This window comes from Heterodontus francisci, chromosome 14, assembly GCF_036365525.1.
Source record: "Heterodontus francisci isolate sHetFra1 chromosome 14, sHetFra1.hap1, whole genome shotgun sequence".
Classification (NCBI taxonomy): Eukaryota; Metazoa; Chordata; class Chondrichthyes; order Heterodontiformes; family Heterodontidae; genus Heterodontus; species Heterodontus francisci.
In genome coordinates this window covers 19,414,430-19,435,761 of record NC_090384.1, presented here as the reverse complement: position 1 = coordinate 19,435,761, position 21,332 = coordinate 19,414,430, and the positions used below count along the sequence as shown (strand labels likewise).

Genomic DNA, 21,332 nt, shown 5'->3' with positions numbered 1-21,332 from the left:
AGTTGGAGGGACTGTTGTCGTGGTCGATGTAGTTGAATGTGGAGTTGTAGACGAGTGTGGTGTTGGAGTTGATGTTGGTGTTGTTGGAGATGTTGTTGTGGTAGTTGTAGTTGATGTTGGAGGTGTTTCTGTGGTTGTGCTCCCAGTTGAATGTGATGTTGTGGAGATTGTTGATTCAGTAGTTTCTGGTGTTTCAGTCGTGCAAATAGTAGTTGCAGTTGAATGTGGAGTTGCAGACGAGTGTGGAGTTGGAGTTGATGTTGTTGTGGTTGTGGGTGGGGTTGTGGTTGTAGTTGGAGGGACTGTTGTAGTGGTCGATGTAGTTGAATGTGGAGTTGTAGACGAGTGTGGTGTTGGAGTTGATGTTGTTGTGGTTGTTGGAGATGTTGTTGTGGTTGTGGGAGGGGTTGTGGTTGTAGTTGGAGGGACTGTTGTAGTGGTCGATGTAGTTGAATGTGGAGTTGTAGACGAGTGTGGTGTTGGAGTTGATGTTGTTGTGGTTGTGGGTGGGGTTGTGGTTGTAGTTGGAGGGACTGTTGTAGTGGTCGATGGAGTTGAATGTGGAGTTGTAGACGTTTGTGGAGTTGGAGTTGATGTAGTTGTGGTTGTGGGTGGGGTTGTGGTTGTAGTTGGAGGGACTGTTGTAGTGGTCGATGTAGTTGAATGTGGAGTTGTAGACGATTGTGGAGTTGGGGTTGATGTTGTTGTGGTTGTTGGAGATGTTGTTGTGGTTGCGGGTGGGGTTGTGGTTGTAGTTTGAGGGACTGTTGTAGTGGTCGATGTCGTTGAATGTGGAGTTGTAGACGAGTGTGGAGTTGGAGTTGATGTAGTTGTGGTTGTGGGTGGGGTTGTGGTTGTAGTTGGAGGGACTGTTGTAGTGGTCGATGTCGTTGAATGTGGAGTTGTAGACGATTGTGGAGTTGGAGTTGATGTTGTTGTGGTTGTTGGAGATGTTGCTGTGGTTGTGGGAGGGGTTGTGGTTGTAGTTGGAGGGACTGTTGTAGTGGTCGGTGTAGTTGAATGTGGAGTTGTAGATGAGTGTGGAGTTGGAGTTGATGTTGGTGTTGTTGGAGATGTTGGAGGTATTTCTGTGGTTGAGCTGCTAGTTGAATGTGGTGTTGTGGAGATTGTTGATTCAGTAGTTTCTGGTGTTTCAGTCGTGCAAATAGTAGTTGTAGTTGAATGTGTAGTTGTAGACGAGTGTGGAGTTGGAGTTGATGTTCTTGCGGTTGTGGGTGGGGTTTTGATTGTAGTTGGAGGGACTGTTGTAGGGGTCGATGTAGTTGAATGTGGAGTTGTAGACGACTGTGGAGTTGGAGTTGATGTTGTTGTGGTTGTTGGAGATGTTGCTGTGGTTGTGGGAGGGGTTGTGGTTGTACTTGGAGGGCCTGTTGTAGTGGTCGATGTCGTTGAATGTGGAGTTGTAGACGAGTGTGGAGTTGGAGTTGATGTAGTTGTGGTTGTGGGTGGGGTTGTGGTTGTAGTTGGAGGGACTGTTGTAGTGGTCGATGTAGTTGAATGTGGAGTTGTAGACGAGTGTGGAGTTGGAGTTGATGTTGTTGTGGTTGTTGGAGATGTTGCTGTGGTTGTGGGAGGGGTTGTGGTTGTACTTGGAGGGCCTGTTGTAGTGGTCGATGTCGTTGAATGTGGAGTTGTAGACGAGTGTGGAGTTGGGGTTGATGTTGTGGTTGTGGGTGGGATTGTGGTTGTAGTTGGAGGGACTGTTGTAGTGGTCGATGTAGTTGAATGTGGAGTTGTAGACGAGTGTGGAGTTGGGGTTGATGTTGTGGTTGTGGGTGGGATTGTGGTTGTAGTTGGAGGGACTGTTGTAGTGGTCGATGTCGTTGAATGTGGAGTTGTAGACGAGAGTGGTGTTGGAGTTGATGTTGGTGTTGTTGGAGATGTTGTTGTGGTGGTTGTAGTTGATGTTGGAGGTGTTTCTGTGGTTGTGCTTCGAGTTGAATGTGATGTTGTGGAGATTGTTGATTCAGTAGTTTCTGGTGTTTCAGTCGTGCAAATAGTAGTTGCAGTTGAATGTGGAGTTGTAGACGAGTGTGGAGTTGGAGATGATGTTGTTGTGGTTGTTGGAGATGTTGTTGTGGTCGTGGGAGGGGTTGTGGTTGTAGTTGGAGGGACTGTTGTAGTGGTCGATGTCGTTGAATGTGGAGTTGTAGACGAGTGTGGAGTTGGAGTTGATGTTGTTGTGGTTGTTGGAGATGTTGTTGTGGTTGTGGAAGGTGTTGTGGTTGTAGTTGGAGGGACTGTTGTCGTGGTTGATGTAGTTGAATGTGGAGTAGTTGACGAGGGTGGCTTTGGAGTTGATTTTGTTGTGGTTGTTGGAGATGTTGTTGTGGTTGTGGGAGGGGTTGTGGTTGTAGTTGGAGGGACTGTTGTTGTGGTCGATGTAGTTGAATGTGGAGTTGTAGACGAGTGTGGAGTTGGAGTTGATGTTGTTGTGGTTGTGGGTGGGGTTGTGGTTGTAGTTGGAGGGACTGTTGTAGTGGTCGATGTAGTTGAATGTGGAGTTGTAGACGATTGTGGAGTTGGGGTTGATGTTGTGGTTGTGGGTGGGGTTGTGGTTGTAGTTGGAGGGACTGTTGTAGTGGTCGATGTAGTTGAATGTGGAGTTGTAGGCGAGAGTGGTGTTGGAGTTGATGTTGGTGTTGTTGGAGATGTTGTTGTGGTGGTTGTAGTTGTTGCTGGAGGTGTTTCTGTGGTTGTGCTCCGAGTTGAATGTGATGTTGTGGAGATTGTTGATTCAGTAGTTTCTGGTGTTTCAGTCGTGCAAATAGTAGTTGCAGTTGAATGTGGAGTTGTAGACGAGTGTGGAGTTGGAGTTGATGTTGTTGTGGTTGTGGGTGGGGTTGTGGTTGTAGTTGGAGGGACTGTTGTAGTGGTCGATGTAGTTGAATGTGGAGTAGTTGATGAGGGTGGCTTTGGAATTGATGTTGTTGTGGTTGTTGCAGATGTTGTTGTAATTGTGAGAGGGGATGTGGTTGTAGTTGGAGGGACTGTTGTAGTGGTCGATGTCATTGAATGTGGAGTTGTAGACGAGTGTTGTGTTGGAGTTGATGTTGGTGTTGTTGTGGGTGGGGTTGTGGTTGTAGTTGGAGGGACTGTTGTAGTGGTCGGTGTAGTTGAATGTAGAGTTGTAGACAAGTGTGGAGTTGGAGTTGATGTTGGTGTGGTTGTGGGTGTGGTTGTGGTTGTAGTTGGAGGGACTGTTGTAGTGGTCGATGTCGTTGAATGTGGAGTTGTAGACGAGTGTCGTGTTGGAGTTGATGTTGGTGTTGTTGGAGATGTTGTTGTGGGGGTTGCAGTTGATGTTGGAGGTATTTCTGTGGTTGTGCTCCTAGTTGAATGTGGTGTTGTGGAGATTGTTGATTCAGTAGTTTCTGGTGTTTCAGTCGTGCAAATAGTTGTTGTGGTTGAATGTGGTGTTGTAGACGAGTGTGGAGTTGGAGTTGATGTTGTTGTGGTTGTGGGTGGGGTTGTGGTTGTAGTTGGAGGGACTGTTGTAGTGGTCGATGTAGTTGAATGTGGAGTTGTGGACGAGTGTGGAGTTGGAGTTGATGTTGTTGTGGTTGTTGGAGATGTTGTTGTGGTTGTGGGAGGGGTTGTGGTTGTACTTGGCGGGACTGTTGTAGTGGTCGATGTAGTTGAATGTGGAGTTGTGGACGAGTGTGGAGTTGGAGTTGATGTTGTTGTGGTTGTTGGAGATGTTGTTGTGGTTGTGGGAGGGGTTGTGGTTGTAGTTGGAGGGACTGTTGTAGTGGTCGATGTAGTTGAATGTGGAGTTGTGGACGAGTGTGGAGTTGGAGTTGATGTTGTTGTTGTTGTGGGTGGGGTTGTGGTTGTAGTTGGAGGGACTGTTGTAGTGGTCGATGTAGTTGAATGTGGAGTTGTGGACGAGTGTGGAGTTGGAGTTGATGTTGTTGTGGTTGTGGGTGGGGTTGTGGTTGTAGTTGGAGGGACTGTTGTAGTGGTCGATGTAGTTGAATATGGAGTTGTGGACGAGTGTGGAGTTGGAGTTGATGTTGTTGTGGTTGTGGGTGGGGTTGTGGTTGTAGTTGGAGGGACTGTTGTAGTGGTCGATGTAGTTGAATGTGGAGTTGTGGACGAGTGTGGAGTTGGAGTTGATGTTGTTGTGGTTGTTGGAGATGTTGTTGTGGTTGTGGGAGGGGTTGTGGTTGTAGTTGGAGGGACTGTTGTAGTGGTCGATGTACTTGAATGTGGAGTTGTAGATGAGTGTGGAGTTGGTGTTTTTGGTGATGTTGTTGTGGTGGTTGTAGTTGATGTTATAGGTATTTCTGTTGTTGTGCTCTTAGTTGAATGTGGCATTGTGGTGATTGTTGATTCAGTAGTTTCCGATATTTCAGTCGTGCAAATTGTAGTTGTAGTTGTTATTGGAGGTTTTGGAGATATTGTTGTGGGTGTGGTTCGTGCTGAAGTTGTGGTTGGAGGGACTGTTGTAGTGGTCGATCTTTGTCGGGTTGTTGTAATTTGTGTGGTGGTAGTTGTTGGTTCCAGTGTTGTTGTTGGTTCCAGTGTCGTTGTTGGAGGTTGACAGATGAAATTACAACACAGCACCTGTATTTCATAGTCATAGCATTGTTGGTTGTAATGTTGGTCTTTGTTTCTGCATATGAGCCCAAAAGTGACATTGCACTGCACTCTTTGTTCAAGTTCGTCGATATCTAGCTCTGGTGCATGTATGGCTCTGCAGTCGATGTTACTTGGAACATCACAGATTGCATATCCATGGTCCTTAATTTTATCATATGTTTCAAAATCACCTCCGCCATAACCAGGGTTAGGTTTGCTTACACTTATCCAGTCGGTCCACTCGCATTTTTCCACTATCACACAAGTAGCTGTGGAGAATTAAAATATTCACTGTGACAGATACAATTTTTTTTACTGTAATTGATTTATATTAAACTCTACAGTTCATGAAAACGATCAATACAGATGCAAAACTTTATATAACCACTGCCAATAAACTGGAACTGTGAAATTTACTGAGAATCATCCATCCATAAACAAATGCTATCTTTAGCTGAGTACTGCTCTCTGTGCACGCCAATTATATATAAAATCTCTTGTTAATTACTTTTAACTGAACTGTAAAATGACAAAGTTTGTTGAAATGTAGGATTACGTTATTTGCACTTGATGTCAATATACTAGATCTGCTTCCTGATGCTATTGATTCTGTTTCCTCAGGCAACATTGGCAAACATTACAGTGTTCAAGATAGTTTGGCATTGACATACATGCAGTGATAGATCCATTTTAAATATTATTTAAAATGTTTTACGTTGCTATTGATTTTTAAGGTTACTTACTGGTCTGTATTTTGCTAGTTGTGGGAACAGTTGAAGTTGATCTGATAATCACTGAAGACAAAGCAAAATACATGTCTCAAAAATGCACAGATTATATCAATGTTAATACAAATGGAGAATCAAAAATTTATTTGAAAAATGGGCCTTGTAATATATTAACATATTGCATTATGATCAAATACAGTGGCATGAATTGTTTGAGTAAAAATGTACATTGATGGCCTGACGGGACTATGCTACATAAGGCGCGGCACAGTGGCTAGCACCGCAGCCTCACAGCTCCAGCGACCTGGGTTCGATTCCGGGTACTGCCTGTGTGGAGTTTGCAAGTTCTCCCTGTGTCTGCGTGGGTTTTCTCCGGGTGCTCCGGTTTCCTCCCACAAGCCAAAAGACTTGCAGGTTGATAGGTAAATTGGCCATTATAAATTGTCACTAGTATAGGTAGGTGGTAGGGAAATATAGGGACAGGTGGGGACGTTTGGTAGGAATATGGGATTAGTGTAGGATTAGTATAAATGGGTGGTTGATGTTCGGCACAGACTCGGTGGGCCGAAGGGCCTGTTTCAGTGCTGTATCTCTAATCTAAAAATCTAATCTAATCATAACTGGTACTTATGAATTCTGTCCCATTCTTAGGCCTGGATTTTAAGATGGCAGACTGCATGTGTGGGTTTTACTCCGCGGAGCTGCCGTGATATTATACATGGCAGCTCATTTACATGGCCAGGGTGGATCGCCCTCCACCCCCACCCCACCATCACCCCTCCCCCAACACTGCCCGGTGACGTGCAGGGAGCGGGCGATCTGTCCCTGGCAATGGCATCCATTTTCTAAAGGGCTTCCAGCCCTTACATTTAATTTAAATTTTTCAAGGGAAAGTTCAATAAAATTAATTTTTTAAAAATTACATACATGTTTCTAGCCCCTCTCCCACCCACCCCCAATAACAATACACGCATTCCTTGCCTTCTCCCCCCAAAATACTTACCTGTGCACCTGACCTTCCTCTCCACCCAAGATTCACAAACTTTTAACTTTACCCCTGCCCACCACACCCTCCACCACATTTGTTTGAGTCGCTTCCCCCCCACTCCCACACTGACATACGTACCTCCTCCACCCTCCCCACCAATGTTCCGCCTCAGATCTCCAAATGGAGATCCGAAGGAGCGTGAGTCCTGGCAACCCACCTTAATATCACAGCAGGATGTCCAGTGGGAGCAGGTAAGATATGAATTCAGTAATTTACATTTATTACCATATTTAAATCCTGCTCCCGTCGCCGAGCAGTGGGGAGGCCACCACGAGGCCTCACCGCCGCTGGCGATATGGGACCGGGCCTTCCTGGCATCGGGGCCTGTGATAGACATCTCCTGGAGGCGTTTTCTGACCCCCCTCCCCCGCCACAACCCTGACGTTGGGGGCCCGGTAGAATCCAGCCCTTCGTTTCCACTTGGCAATCTCCTGATAATAACCAGGCTGCCAATACACATGCTGGGGACAGAGAGCAACTAGAAAGTGAGACAAGTCAACCAATTCTTGTGCACTTCAGGCTACTGGTCCAAGAGCAATATTGACAGATATTTGACAGCAGGTCATCTACCTACCAATTTGATTGAGTACATCCATCTCCATAATATCGCCCATCTCTGCCCTTGCCTTCGCTAAATCTCATGTTAAAACTTTCAACTGCGATTTTATTACCTCTAGGTTCAATTATTCCAACACTCTCCTGGCTAACTTCCTATCTTCCACTCTTTAATAAGCTTGACCTCATCCAAGAAGAATCTACTGCCTGTATCCAAACTGGTATCAAGTCCCATGCACCTATCACTTACATTGAATGACTTACATTGGCTTCTGGTCCAGCAAATCCTCAATTTTAAAATTTCCATCCTTGTGATCATATCCCCCATGGCCTCTCCCCACCCTTTCTATGTAGCCTCTGACAGTCCTACAAATCTCCAAGATCTCTGTGCTTCTTCAATTCTGGCCTCTTGCGTATCCTTGATTTTCATCACTTCACCATTGGCTTCCATGCCTTTAACTGGCTAAAACCTAAGCTATGGAATATCCTCCCTAAATCTCTCTAACACACATGTGTAGCACCATGGAATGTTGTTACTATGTTAAAAGTCTTATATAAATGCAAGTAGTTTTTACTTTTGAATCAGAAGCTCAGTTCATTGTCAGATACAGCACCGAGATTGTGAACAATCTGGGCCAGGGCATTTTCAAGTTAGCAGGCTGTAACTGCTGGGGTCCTGCAAGGATCAGTGCTGTGGCTTCAGCTATTTACAACTTAATGACTTAGATGAGGGGACCAAGACTAATATATCCAAGGTTGCTGATGAAACAAAGCTAGGTGGGTTAGCAAGCTGTGATGAGGGCACTGAGTCTGCAAAGGGATATGGACAGGTTAAGTGAGTGGGCAAAAGATGGCAGATGGAGTATAATGTGGAGAAATGGGAGGTTATATATTTTGGCAGCCACAGAAAATCAGATTTTTTTTTAATGGTGAGAAACATTAAAATGTTGAAGTTCAGAGAGGTTTAGGCATCCCCGTACAAGAAACATACAAAGCCAGCACACAATTAGGAAGGCAAATGGATTGTTGGTCTTTATTTGAAGGGGATTGCAGTACAAGAGTAAGGAAGTACTATGCACAGTTTTGATTTCCTTATCTAAGGAAAGATACACTTGCCTTGGAGGTGGTACAGCAAAGGTTGACTAGATTTCTGTGCTGCGAGGCTTTCCCTATGAGGAATGATTGAGTAGAATGGGCCTATACTCTCTGGAGTTGAAGAATGCCAGGTGACCTCATTGAAACATATGGAATTCTGAGGCTTGACAGGATAAATGCTGAGAGGTTGTTTTCCCTGGCTGGAGAGTCAAAAACTAGGGCACATAGTCTCAGCATAAGGTTTGATCATTTAAGATTGAGATGAGGAGGAATTGCTTCATGAATCTTTGGGTTTCTGTACCCCAGACGGTTGCGGATGTTCAGTCAAGTCTGAGATAGATAGACTTTTGGACTTCAGGGGAATTAATGGACATGAGGATTGGGTGGGAAAGTGGGATTGAAGTTAGGGATAAGCCATGATCTTGAATGGTAGAGCAGGTTTGTGGGGCCTTATGGCCTACTCATGGTCCTATTTCTTACGTTCTTATGTTTAGTTTGAGACACTGGCCAGGAAGGGAGTTGAAATCAGTAGCTAGAGAATGGACTGTGCGATGGGGGCTGAAAGCAATGGCTTCAGTGATCCCAATGTTCAACTGGAGGGAACCACAGCTTATTCGGAACTGTATGTTAGAGAAACAGTCTGAGGACAAATCAACAGTGGAGGGGTTGAGAGAGGTGATGGTGAAGTAGAGGTGGGTGTTATCAGCATGCATGCAGAACCTGACCTCAAGTCTTCAGATGATGTCACAGGGTGGGGGGGGGGGGGGTGGTGCGTGCATGAGAAGTAGGAGGGTGTTGAGGATAGATCCTTGCCGGACTCCAGAGGTAATGGTATGGGTGTGGGAAGGGAAACCATTGTTGGAAATTTTCATGTTAGAAACGAGAAAAAGATGCAAGTTCAGGGTTTAGGCATGAGGGAGTCTTGGGGGAAAATTGGCTTGGTGGACAAGGGGAAGGGATGGATTTGGCAGAGGCAGCTACACAGATGGCCTCATTCCAAAACAAGTTCATGTGCTCTTCGCACTTGTTATTGGAAGTGAAGGTCGAGGAGTAAAGTGTGGTTTAAGGAGACCGTTGATTGCGGAGAAACAAAGCCATGGGATATCTTTGCATTCCAGGATAATCCTGGAGTAATGAGCAGTTTTGTCAAAGGAGAGGCGGATAATACTTGATATGATCCAGCAGGATCTGGCAATGAATGGCTAAATCGTTTGCATGCTTTATACATTCAAACTTTCCCACTGATCTGTCAATCAAACAAATCCAGAGTTTCGATCTGTTACATGATCTGTTAGTGAATCCACCATTTATTTCAAGAAGGCAGAGTATTCTAACCTTAAAAGGACATTCTATTTCCATCTTCTTTGAGCAGCTCGATTAATAAAGAAGGAAAAAACTGACACAAAAGTATTACCTGTACTAGCTGTGATTGAAGATGAAGAAACAGTCAGTGGCGTTGTTGTGGGCTTTGTTTCACAAGGCTTTATTATTCTAATAATTGTTCCATTGTCAGCACAATATGCTATTATGCAGTCTCCTAGGCCATCTGTTATGTTGTAGATAACTTCATTTGGATGGTACACTGTGCCATTGTATATACAGACACAAGCTGTAAAGAAAAATCACAGGACGATGTGAGAATTGAAATTCATAATTTCATCCTAAACTATGCAATTAATTTACTTTGTAGTAAACAAATGAAATTAATACTTGCCACTGCTGTCATTCATGCATTTAATACCCTCTGGTGTGCACAAGCTGAAAATAAAGAATCTTCTGTTTTATAAAAGCTTCACATCATGATAGTGAATAGAAGAATTTGCATTTGTAACTTATATGGCACATTGCCATATTCTTTAGAAGTCCCTACGAACTTTACAACTAATAAATTATTTTGAAATGCAGTCACCATTGTTATGCACGCAAAGGCTGCAGGCAATTTGCACACAAAATTCTACAAGCCGCAAATGAGATTAATACCCGGTTATTCTTTCTTAAATGGTGGTAGCCAACAAAATGTTGGTCCAAACATCAGGAAAATTCATGTTCACAAATTGTCTCAGGATATTTAACATTGAACTCTAGTAGTGCACTGAAGTGTTAGTCTAGATTTAGGGTTGGAGTGAGACTTGTACTCACAAACTTCTGACTCAGACTGAGCCAAGATGAAACTTTGAAATGAAATATCTGTGTCACATTGTACAGTTTAACGTCTTAGCTTATTAAAAATGCAAATAGGAGATCAATATGTACCATTTCTCACAGTTGTTGGTGGTTTCAACAGTTTCATTAATTTCATAATGCTTTCCATTTGCATCATAGCAGCCACACTGAGCAACACACTGCTTGGTATGTTCATCATAGATGGGTGTATCATCTGGGCATTTGGGGTAACATCCTAAGGAAAAAAATTCAACACAAAAACATGAAAGAAAGTGTTTTTTTCAGACTATTGAACAAAAACCTAAATTAGCACTGTTAAATTACATGAAACAAAACTATTTCAGATTAACTAAATGCCTGTTGTTCTTGTTTAAGCCTGTTTATACTGGCTTTGGAACAAATCTTGTTGCATCCCAGTGCAGGTGAAGTGCTTTCTGTTATTCATGACAGTTTCATTGTCTGTTAAATGCACATATTACTTGCTAACAACATGCAGGACCAGTTTTTGGATTTGTGCAACATGTCACTGTGAGCAAATTCACTGACATTGACTTAAAGCTGACCTGCCAGTGGGAATTTTAAAATGAACAAGTTACTGCTCGGTACTTAACCTTTTCCCATCATTTCTGATATTAGCACACTGGGGTCTGCCAGCAAATGAGGCATCTGCCTAAAACACAAGGGGGCCTCATGAATTTATGCAGCACCCCGATGGCATATTAACCAGGGCCTGAGTGGGGAAACCACCACTGCTTTCCAGCCAGGTGGAAACAAGTCAGCACCTTATAGGAAGGGCAAAGATACTCTCCAGGTTAAGTCAAAGAAAATTCTGTTTTGGAGCCGGAGGAGTAGAAATACTCCACCAGGCCCAACAAAGTATATCGTAGCCTCACTGCTCCAGACTCCTCCAACAACAGCAACAACTTTCATTTCTCTCTTATGAGACCGTCCCAAAATGCCCTTCTTTCCACTTACCAAGGGCTTCCTGTTTTTGCCAGCTGGAAGTCTCTTTGTACCTTTTCATTCCTATTCTGGACAGGAATTAGTCCAGCAGCATTTTAATAAAGTTGAGGAGTTAAAATATGTAGGACCTGAAATTTAGGGGCACAAGTGCATTTTTCATTTGCCCTGCGCCTGTCATCCGAAACATGCTGTGGGATAAATTCAACCTCATGAAGTTGTATCCAAACAGCAGCAAAAAGCTAAAATCCAGTTAAGATTAGAGGATGACTTTCTGAGTTCCAGCTGCTGGCAGGGAATCGAGTCTGTTGGCCACTCATATCAATAGTTCACACTGTCACAATTTCATGATGTGCATCGAAAGCCTGCAAAACTTCTGGGCAGTAGCAGAAAATCTGAAAATTAGCTCAAAGGCTTTATTTAAAGTGAAGTATAAAACCTGTGATAAGACCTGCAGCAATAGTGCACAGTTTGACAGTGACTTAGGCCAGGAGATTCCTCACGGCTGCTCCCCTTCCACCAGCATTGTTTGGTCAGAAGTGTGGTCGAAACACTGCTTGCACATACGAAAGGAGAGCAGGTTGGAGAAAAATGCTGGCCAATGTTGGAATAGACTGGGCACTATCACTGCCATACTATCTGCCATTAGTGCAGAAAAACACACCAGCTGTTTTACTGCAACTTACTTTTCCCCACCTACTGGTGGAGGTCTGCAGAAACCTGCAGTTTTTGCCTCTTGGCAGCTCAGCTATGTCTCCATTTTCAGTTGCAAATGGGATTACACAGGAAATTATTATACTGAAACACTTTGAGATCTTTTCCTGTATTAGACACAATATAAGTTGTTATTGTTCTTGTTGACAGGATAAACAGAGCGGCAATATATTCCTGTACTGTATGAAAGTTTTGCTAAAAATCAAAGGGACATTTACCTTCCAACTGGAACGTGGTATTGCAGAGACCAAGTGGGTTGAGACAAGATTGAAAGCAGGGGAATCCACAAGGATAATAATGCCATTCACACATTTCAGGAGAAGGGTTGTAGAAACTGCAGTACATGGCTGAAACAGCAGAAAATGGATATTCATTACTTACTACTTGATTTTAAAAGTTTACCCGATACTTCATAATTTTACCTTGCCATCAGATTATTCTTTCAATCATTGGTATCTTCTGACTCTCCTTAGTATCTCTTTTCCTTCCCTTTTAACCATCCAAGTATCTCCATTTATCAGCTTCCTCTTGTCTGTCCTTCAGTTTCTTTTTCTCTCATCTTCATTCCTCAGTATCTTTTTTCTATTTCTTATATTTACTAAACATCTTTCAGTATCTTTCTATTGTTGGTATTTACTACCCATCCCTCAGTATCTCTTTTTATTGATAGCATTTGCTGGTGATTCATCAGTGCTTCTTTTCTTTCCTTAATGTGCTGTTTATGATAATAGATATTCAGATATAATTAGTAGCATAATTAGTTCAAGAAGGGAGGGAGACAAAAAGCAGAAACTATAAACCAGTCAGCCTAATATCGGTCATTGGGAAAATGCTGGAGTCCATTATTAAGGAAGAAATAGCAGGACATTTAGAAAAGCTTAACGCAATCAGAATCAACATGGTTTTGTGAAAGGGAAATCATGTTTGACAAATTTGCTAGAGTTCTTTGAGGATATAACAAGCAGAGTTGATAAAGGGGAACTGGTAGATGTAGTGTATTTGGATTTCCAGAAGGCATTCGATAAGGTGCCACATAAAAGATTGTTGCACAAGATAGGAACTCACTGTATTGGGGGTAATGTATTAGCATGGATTGAGGATTGGTTAACTCACAGAAGACACAGAGTCGGGGTTAATGGTTTTTTTTCAGGTTGGAAAGACATAACTAGTGGAGTGCCACAAAGATCAGTCCTAAGGCCTCAATTATTTACTATCTATATTAATCATTTGGAGGAGGGGGCAGAGTGTAATATATCCAAATTTGCTGACGATACAAAAATAGGTGGGAGGGCATGTTGTGATGAGGACATAAGGAATCTGAAAGGGTATTTAGATAGGTTGAGTGAGTGGGCAAAATCTTGGCAGGTGGAGTTTAATGTAGGAAAGTGTGAGGTCATGCACTTTGGTAGGAAGAATCAAAAGGCAGACTATTATTTAAATGGAGAGAGACTTCAAAAAAGTGCAGCACAGAGGGATCTGGGTGTTCTTGTGCATGAAACACAAAAAGTTAGCATGCAGGTGCAGCAGGAAATTAAGAAGGAAAATGGAATTTTGGCCTTTATTGCTATGGGGTTGGAGTTTAAAAATAGGGAAGTCTTGTTACAACTGTACAGGGTGTTGGTGAGGCCACACCTGGAGTACTATGTACAGTTTTGGTCCCCGTATTTAAGAAAGGATATACTGGCATTGGAGGCAGTTCAAAAGAGATTCACTAGGCTGATTCCTGGGGTGAAGGGGTTGACTTATCAAGAACTGCTAAACAGGTTTGGCCTTTATTCATTAGAATTTAGAAGAATGAGGGGTGATCTTATTGAAACGTGCAAGATTCTGAGGGAGTTTGAAAGATAGATGTTGAGAAGATGTTTCCACTAGTCAGGGAATTTTGAACTAGGGGACACTCATTTAAAACTGAGATGCGAAGGAATTTCTTCTCTCAGAGAGTAGTGAATGTTTGGAATTCTCTACCCCAGAGAGTTGTGGAGGCTAGATCACTGAAAGTATTTAAAGAGGAGGTAGATAGATTTTTGAAATATCAGGGAGTTGGGGGCTATGAAGAGGTGGCATGAAAGAGGAGTTGAGGTCTGAGGCAGATCATATTGAATGGCGGGGCAGGTTTGAGGGGCCGAATGGCCTACTCCTGCTCCCCCTGTTTCTTATGTTCTAGCAGAGATCCAACTTATTATGTGATCCAATTCTGCAATCTGAAAATTGGCTAAAGTAATGCAAAAGTAACTAATTCACTGTGATAAATGCAAAATAGTTGTTCATTTGATATTGTTCTGAAATTTGTTTTTTAAAAGATATATGATTTAGAGAATTTGATTACCCATCCACAACCAATGAAAATATTTACATTCTGTGCATTTCTTTTTTGTTTAGGATTATCTTTTTACTCTGCATACAATGTCACTGTTAGGAAATGGGGATTCGTGGGTTACCAAATCAGCACTAAGCATTTCCAGATTAGACCAGAAATATTCAATGCTGACATTTAAGTTAGGGCAATTAAGACAGAGAGAGCAGGCTTTCAGACTACCAGTCTATGCTGTAATCAAGCAAGAGCTGTAAAAAGATAACATGCAGTCCCCTGGTATCCATTACATTTTTAAGGTTTGAACACTTTGTATGTTAATGCTGCAGTATACGTACGACAGATTTCAGGGGTCCTCCAGTCAATGCATACCCCAGTTTCATTGCAGGCGAAAGCATAGGCAGCTACCGCCGTGCAAAAACACTCACAGTCCCCACCACTGTCACAAGAGCAGGAATCATGGACGCAGGCATCATAAAATGGATTCGGATCAACCTGTTGATGAAACAGATTCCTGACTTTAGTAGTATTTAAAAAGAAATAGAGCAAATGAGGAGATTAAAAAATGAAAAAGTTGTACAACCGTTCTGTGACAATTTGCAAAGATGTCACTTGTAATAATGGAGCACTGCTTCTGTGCCCAGCTGACGCGGTGTGGTTTCTTAGTACAAGGGTCGGCATCAGGCACAACATTCGGGCAATTGGCAGTTAGCTTCCAGGAATTTCCAAACTCAATTATATCTGTAACAACAGACTGGCTTCTTGTCATGAAGTCATTGTTGGCATTTCCATCAAAATTACCACATAAGCCGCAAATATTACCCTGGAATCATAGAGTAAAAATCACCCATTTGTTGAAATAAGTTTACTTATAAAAAAAACTACAGATATATCTGCTAATACTTCAGAAATAAAAACTCAGGTTGTAAATAAGTTTACTCATACCTGATAAGAAGGACTCAGCTTAATAAAAACACCAGTCTTTTTGTCCCATATCAGAATCAACCCATTGTTCGCTTCCACAGTCAGATAAAGGCCAAGAGGGCGGATAGTGAAAGGGATCTTTTTGTTCTCATTCCGCTGTATTACTTCATGTTTCCCTTCAAATAGCTTAAGTTCAAAATTCTGGAGCAAGATACAACAGGAATTCAGCATCACAAACAAATGCAAACAGATTGAATCTGAAATGAATTAAATGTCAGTGAGAATTAGTAGTACTCAAAGACACTACCTCAAAAAACAGTTTGATTGATTTAGAACATGTTGTTCCAGTTGTTCCACAGGGGACATTTTCTGTGATTACACTGAAGGTGCCGTTGGTAAGATTATCCCCACAGTAATCCTGCAAAGAAATAAATTACGTGATTGTCTCAATAAATGATAAATAATATTTGTGTTATTGCACTAATAAAGCAGCTTGTTGCCTTAAATGCAGTGAAGATTCTCGTGCGACCAACACTAGCGGCAGGTGAATTCACCCCCATGATGCCCAGTGCCACTGTTTTCCAAATCTGAGCCACATTGATGGGGGAAGATTTGAACAAAGGCCAAGCACTTCCTCACAATGCTAAAGGAGAAAGAAAATTAGTTGGAGAGTTACCTCAGGATTTCCTGGGGTAGTCTGATTCATTACAAACGCATGGAAATAAAATTACTAGCCCTCAGTCTCTAAGGCCCTAGTTGAGGGGTTGTACTATCCAAAAAAAAAGGCAGAAGAAGCCTCACCTGGGCAGCAACATATTCACAGTTCCCATCAAAGTTGTAGCGCTTTCCATCAAAGGTGATGTAGTGACCACTGCCATATATAGTACATGCTCCAAAGCAGGAAATATCTGTGCAGACCCAGCTGCCTTTCTGGCAAGTACTAAATAAATGAAAATGGTTTGAGAGCAATATACAAGAAACATCAAAGTCTTTTTACCAGGTAATAACAAAAGAACACATGGAACTCTGATATCAAAAACTTGATGTATTCTTAACTTCAAATGAGTATCTGTCTCATACTCTGAATGGTTTGTTAAAATTTGGTGCCTTCTTTCCCCATGTAGTCTTAGGCTGGAATTTGCTGGAGTGGACATTTCATGGTGTGGCCAGTTAGTTAGACATTTTTTTGCTCATTTCAGCTCAATTATTTTTCAATGTTGCTGGAAGTGCAAGCTAATAATGGCGTAGCAAGGACACGGACATCTTGGACCTTGGTAAATGACAGGAGGAGCAGTGTGTCTCCTTAACCAACGAAATGTAATGATTGAGAAATAAACAAAGGACTGAAAAGGAGAGTGAAATAGAGTGGGTAAATTCAATGTCAATCAGATACAGAAAGAGAAATATAGAGTGAAAGATCGAAATATGAGAGAAAGAAGAGACAGAAAGAAAAAGTAAGAAAAAGAAATTTAAACTTGATTTTTAAAAAAAATCTCCAACAACAATTCACTCTGAAGAGGTGAAACTCCACAGTTGGAATTGTTCATTCTCAAGGCAGTAGGGGTAGATTGGCAGTCGTTAACAATTATCACATTGTTGAAAAGAGGACATATGCTCGTAACCAGATTTAGCTTTCTGTGACAAATTTAATGGGCAGTTAATATGTAAATGCAGCAACTTTATAAAACTCATGGGGAGGTTAAGGGCAAGATGTCTTTTACATGTAGCTAACAACTAAACATATCATCCAACAACTTGTGCTGATTTGCAATTCACTGGGTATCTCATCCTCGCCACAAGTTGCGGGTTGATTTGCACATTAACAATGGTGAGCACCATTCAAATGCCATTATTCCTTCATCACATTCCGCCCTATTGACTTTTCAGAAGTGAACTGCGATAATAGAAAATATTATAATGTAATTTCAGTAAAATAAACATGGGTAAATATGGTACCATAGAGATGGAATAAAGGGATTTGAATAGAATATATACATTTTAAATTGTATCACATATTGTTAACTCTATATATGGAAAGAAGTATTGCACAATTTTGATCACTTTTGATAGTTCAGATTTCTAAAATCTGGTTTACATATGGTTTCATGTAATGATATGTTTTAACATTTAGAGATCTATATTGCAGTTAGAAAATTACCAAGTGTTACAATCGACTGTGATTCTGCTTCCAGGTGGATAATGAAAATCATTGTGCATGCAGGGGCACTTGTCCTCAATAACACAACTTCCATTTCTATTGTCCAGCATCCCATCAGGACAAACACAGCCCGACACACACTTCTCACTGTACTGTAGAAACCAAGAAACATAGATTCTAGGATTAAAATCAACAGCAAAGAAAAGTTAATTCTTGCCTCAGATCATGATTGTATTTCAGCTTACCGTAGTAAGTCTCTGGGAGTTATTTTTAACTTTTGATAGTGGGATAAAGCAAGTGATCTCATATAGGTTGCTCATTGTATACCCTCCCCGACTTTCTTCTCCATATAAATCAGGCTGGGTGGATAGCAAGCGATCAATCTGACATCCTTTGCTTTAAGTTAGTGCCAAAAATTAATACTTCCTCTTTCAAAAATATTTTCAGGAACTAAGTGCATTCTTGTTCTCCTAACTTCCTCTTTTCTGTATTTACATGGAAATATATTGGAGCCCATGAAGAGTGACAGTTATTTAATGGGTATTAAACTGAACAAGGCTCAAGTCATTTTTTACTTATCGCAAGTGTTAAGAACATAGGATTTTTAAGGAAGATGAATAAAGTCCATCTTTTTTTATTTAATGAAATAACCTCACCTTCTTATCATATTCTCTAATTGCTTCTTTCTCCAGAATTGTATCTAAATATCCAATTAGACTGTCTGCTTCAATGTTCTCCCTGGGACTTATTTCACAACTCTATTACGCTTTGGATAAAAAAGTTCCCTTGACTTTCCTTCTTATTCCTAACTTCCAAAATTTTAACATGTGTCTCTTTGGACCTGAACCTCTCCTCATAGAAACAAATTGTTTACATCACTCTTGTCAATTCCTTTCATGCTTTCGAAAACATCAATTCGATGACCTTGAAGTTTCTTTCTGAAAAAAAGACAAGTCAATTTCCTTACCATTGCTTCATATGTTAAATTCCTAATACCTGGGATCATCTTTATTGCTCACTTCCTTACTCTCTTAAAGTCAATAATGTCCTTTTTTTGATTAGGTGACCAAAGTGGCACATAGTACTATAGATGGGATGTGACCAAATCCTTACATAATAACTTCTTTAGACTTTCATTCTTTGGGGCTAATGTTTATTTGGCCAACTCAGCATTAACGAGGCACCAATGTCTTCAAAATGGGGTTGGTGGACTTACCGAACCATTAAAAGGAAGACTTGCATTTATATAGTGCCGTTCACAACCTCAGGATACCCCAAAGTGCTTTACAGCCAATGAGGTGCTTTCTGGAGTGCAGTCGTTGTTGTAATGCAGGAAACGAGGCAGCTAATTTGTACACAGCAAGCTCCCACATATAGCAATGTGATAATGACCAGATAATCTGTTTTTGCAATGTTGATTGAGGGGTAAATATTGGCCAGGGCACTGGCGATAATTTCCCTGTTGTTCTTTGAAATAGTGCCATGGGATCTTTAATGCCCGCCTTAGAAAGCAGACAGAGCCTTAGTTTAACATCTCGACCAAAAGATGATACCTCCAACACTGCATCACTCTCTCAGTTGTGCACTGGACTGTCAGCCTAAACTTTATGCGCAAGTCTCCAGAGTGGAATATGAACCCACAGCCTTATGAAACAGAAGCAAAAGTGCTGGCAACTGAGCTACAGCTGACACATTCACCATAGCACTTTCTTTGTCATCATATTGAAAGGGCCCTACGGCTTGGAGGTCAAAACCCCCACATATTTCAGGGGGGTAGTCCCATTTAATATGCCTTCTTATGACGCCAAGCTTGCCTTTTTGGCAGACAACTGGGTGGAGTTTGTGCCGTGCCCCAAAGTGGTAAGTTTAAAATTACCAGTATGCAGTCAGAAGGAGCAGGAGTGCTCCTGAGAACCTCACAAAAAAAATATGGGTCACTGCCAACGTGGGCTCCCCCCTTGTTGTCTCCCAAATAGGAAATCCTCCAACCCCCAAAACTTACCCTATTGCTAATCAGACATTCCCCAGACCACTCGATATTGCACCACCATAATCTGGTGAGCGACACTGGGATACCCATTTGCATTGGACAGCTCGCTGGTTTTCTTTCAATAAGGCTGCACCTCTAAATGACTCTGGGCCTCCTCAGTCACAGCATGGTTAGGAAATAGACAAAAATTACAATCTACTACATTCCTGCTAATAAAACTAAAGGGATTACTTTTGAGAAAGGGTGAAAACAGGCGTGAAGTTGATGCTGTGCTAATGAGAGCTGCCTTTTTGAAAGTCAATTAGCGTGCGGCTTTGGGGGCTAATTGGTGATTGCCATGATTTAAATGTGCCTGGAGGACTTGCATGTTTACAACTCAAGCGATGATTAGGAGCAATTTTTGTGAAGTTGTATATGTAACCTCCACACATCAACTTCCATTGAAGGAGTGACGTGCACTGGATAACAGACAATGGTATGTATTAGGATAGCTCAAGAAATGAAGAAGAAGGCTCACAGTTTCTCCGACAGAGCACTGGACGTGCTAGAGGAGGAGGGATATCCTGTACCCACAAGGGGCAGGAGGCCACAGAGCTTGCTAATGCAGTGGATTCAGGACATGATCACCAAGGAGGTCACAGCCTAGAACATTGTCCCCAGGACATGGTTCCACTTCTGCAAATAAATTACCAATTCAACACGAGTGGTTATGGTAAGATTCTATATCGCAAACACACTTCTCAATAACTGTGCCAGCACAGCATCACTACCTCAGCACACTGCATCCAGCAACTCACTATGCACTGACATTCATAAAACCCACAATATTGCATCATGCACAGGCATTTCTCACACCTCAGCCATATCTCACAGCACTACAACCATGTAAAACATACACATAAATAAAGCTCACTAAGGAAGTCTTCAATTAGATGGTAGCGAGCATCTCTCCTAGGTGCAGACCATCTACCTGATGCTTCCCTTGGTGTTTCCCCCCCCATCAACAACTCCCCATCTTCCTCCTCCTCCTCCTCAATCTTCTCTTCCTCTCCTTTCTCTTGTGGCTTTTGAGCTTGATCCTCTGCCTCAATTGCTGGTAAAGATTGGTTTTGCATGATCGTCCAGATTGTGGACCATGCTGCAAGTCACCAAGAATTTGGAACCCTCCTCACCCTCCTGTCCCTCCTCTCCCTCTCTCCTCCAGCAGCTGGTGTTCCTCTGCTTGACCTCATCTCTTCTTCCCATTCCTCCTGCAGACCATGGGGGACCCCTAACAAGATTCCCATGACCACCCACTCCCTTTCTCCTGCTGACTCTTATAAGGTTTCCAATAAGATACAGTAACATAGCACTCGCTCTCTTTAGATAGTGTCCTCAGAATTCCCAGTATAAATATTGATAGAATGTTTGTGAAGTCTTTATAAAGTACCCCATAAAATCACCCAAAAATCTTCTTTAAATGCAATGTAATCAGTCAATCTCAATTAGCAAGTGTATAATGAAAGCTGACCACAGCTGTAAGACACACTTGCAATCCTCACCAAGGGCCTTTTTACTCCTGTTTATCTGGTTGCTGTTCTGATGCACTCATAAAACTTAAACTCTTAACTAGGAATGGAATACTTCAAAATGGCATAAAAAATTTATTAACGCTAACTCATAAAGCTGATTTTGTTACAGCTCTGTATCGTGGACCAGTATAGGTATATGCAAACAATTGTACAATTACAATACTTCACCATGAAAATGAATCTTAGGATACCCACACAATCCAGATTCTGGTTTCCACAAATCTTGCGACACTCAGCCCCTGTTGTGCCTGGCTCTGTAGTATTGCAGCTTAAATAGATCTTTGGTGGCAAACATTCTGTACAACACAAAATGCTTGTAAGGTTGTGTCGTATATTTGAATATTAATGCTTAAATTAACCAAATATTTATGAACAAATGTATCTTAAACTGGACAGCAAGACTTACTCTGCGTTCTATATAGTGATGCAATACACTGCACTTTTCCATCTTGACATTTACTGTAAAAGATCAAATTATATGAGTACCATATGATTATCATTATTGGGAAA

At 41.8% G+C, this 21,332-nt stretch overlaps 1 protein-coding gene across 1 annotated transcript in view; it reads right to left on the bottom strand.

Moving 5' to 3' along the window:
- Window positions 1-21,332, bottom strand: part of LOC137376884 (mucin-2-like) — a 134,648-nt gene that overhangs the window by 65,475 nt on the left and 47,841 nt on the right. Inside the window, exons 17-31 of the mRNA XM_068045841.1 lie at window positions 21,229-21,281; window positions 21,018-21,118; window positions 17,262-17,413; window positions 15,905-16,043; window positions 15,411-15,521; window positions 15,125-15,304; window positions 14,763-15,002; window positions 14,518-14,674; window positions 12,087-12,215; window positions 10,295-10,429; window positions 9,446-9,640; window positions 4,530-4,874; window positions 3,470-4,217; window positions 2,987-3,121; window positions 1,611-2,491 (exon numbers count right to left, since the gene is read on the bottom strand). Coding sequence (XP_067901942.1) covers window positions 1,611-2,491; window positions 2,987-3,121; window positions 3,470-4,217; window positions 4,530-4,874; window positions 9,446-9,640; window positions 10,295-10,429; window positions 12,087-12,215; window positions 14,518-14,674; window positions 14,763-15,002; window positions 15,125-15,304; window positions 15,411-15,521; window positions 15,905-16,043; window positions 17,262-17,413; window positions 21,018-21,118; window positions 21,229-21,281 — 3,701 coding nt within the window. The remainder of the gene's footprint in view (window positions 1-1,610; window positions 2,492-2,986; window positions 3,122-3,469; window positions 4,218-4,529; window positions 4,875-9,445; window positions 9,641-10,294; window positions 10,430-12,086; window positions 12,216-14,517; window positions 14,675-14,762; window positions 15,003-15,124; window positions 15,305-15,410; window positions 15,522-15,904; window positions 16,044-17,261; window positions 17,414-21,017; window positions 21,119-21,228; window positions 21,282-21,332) is intronic.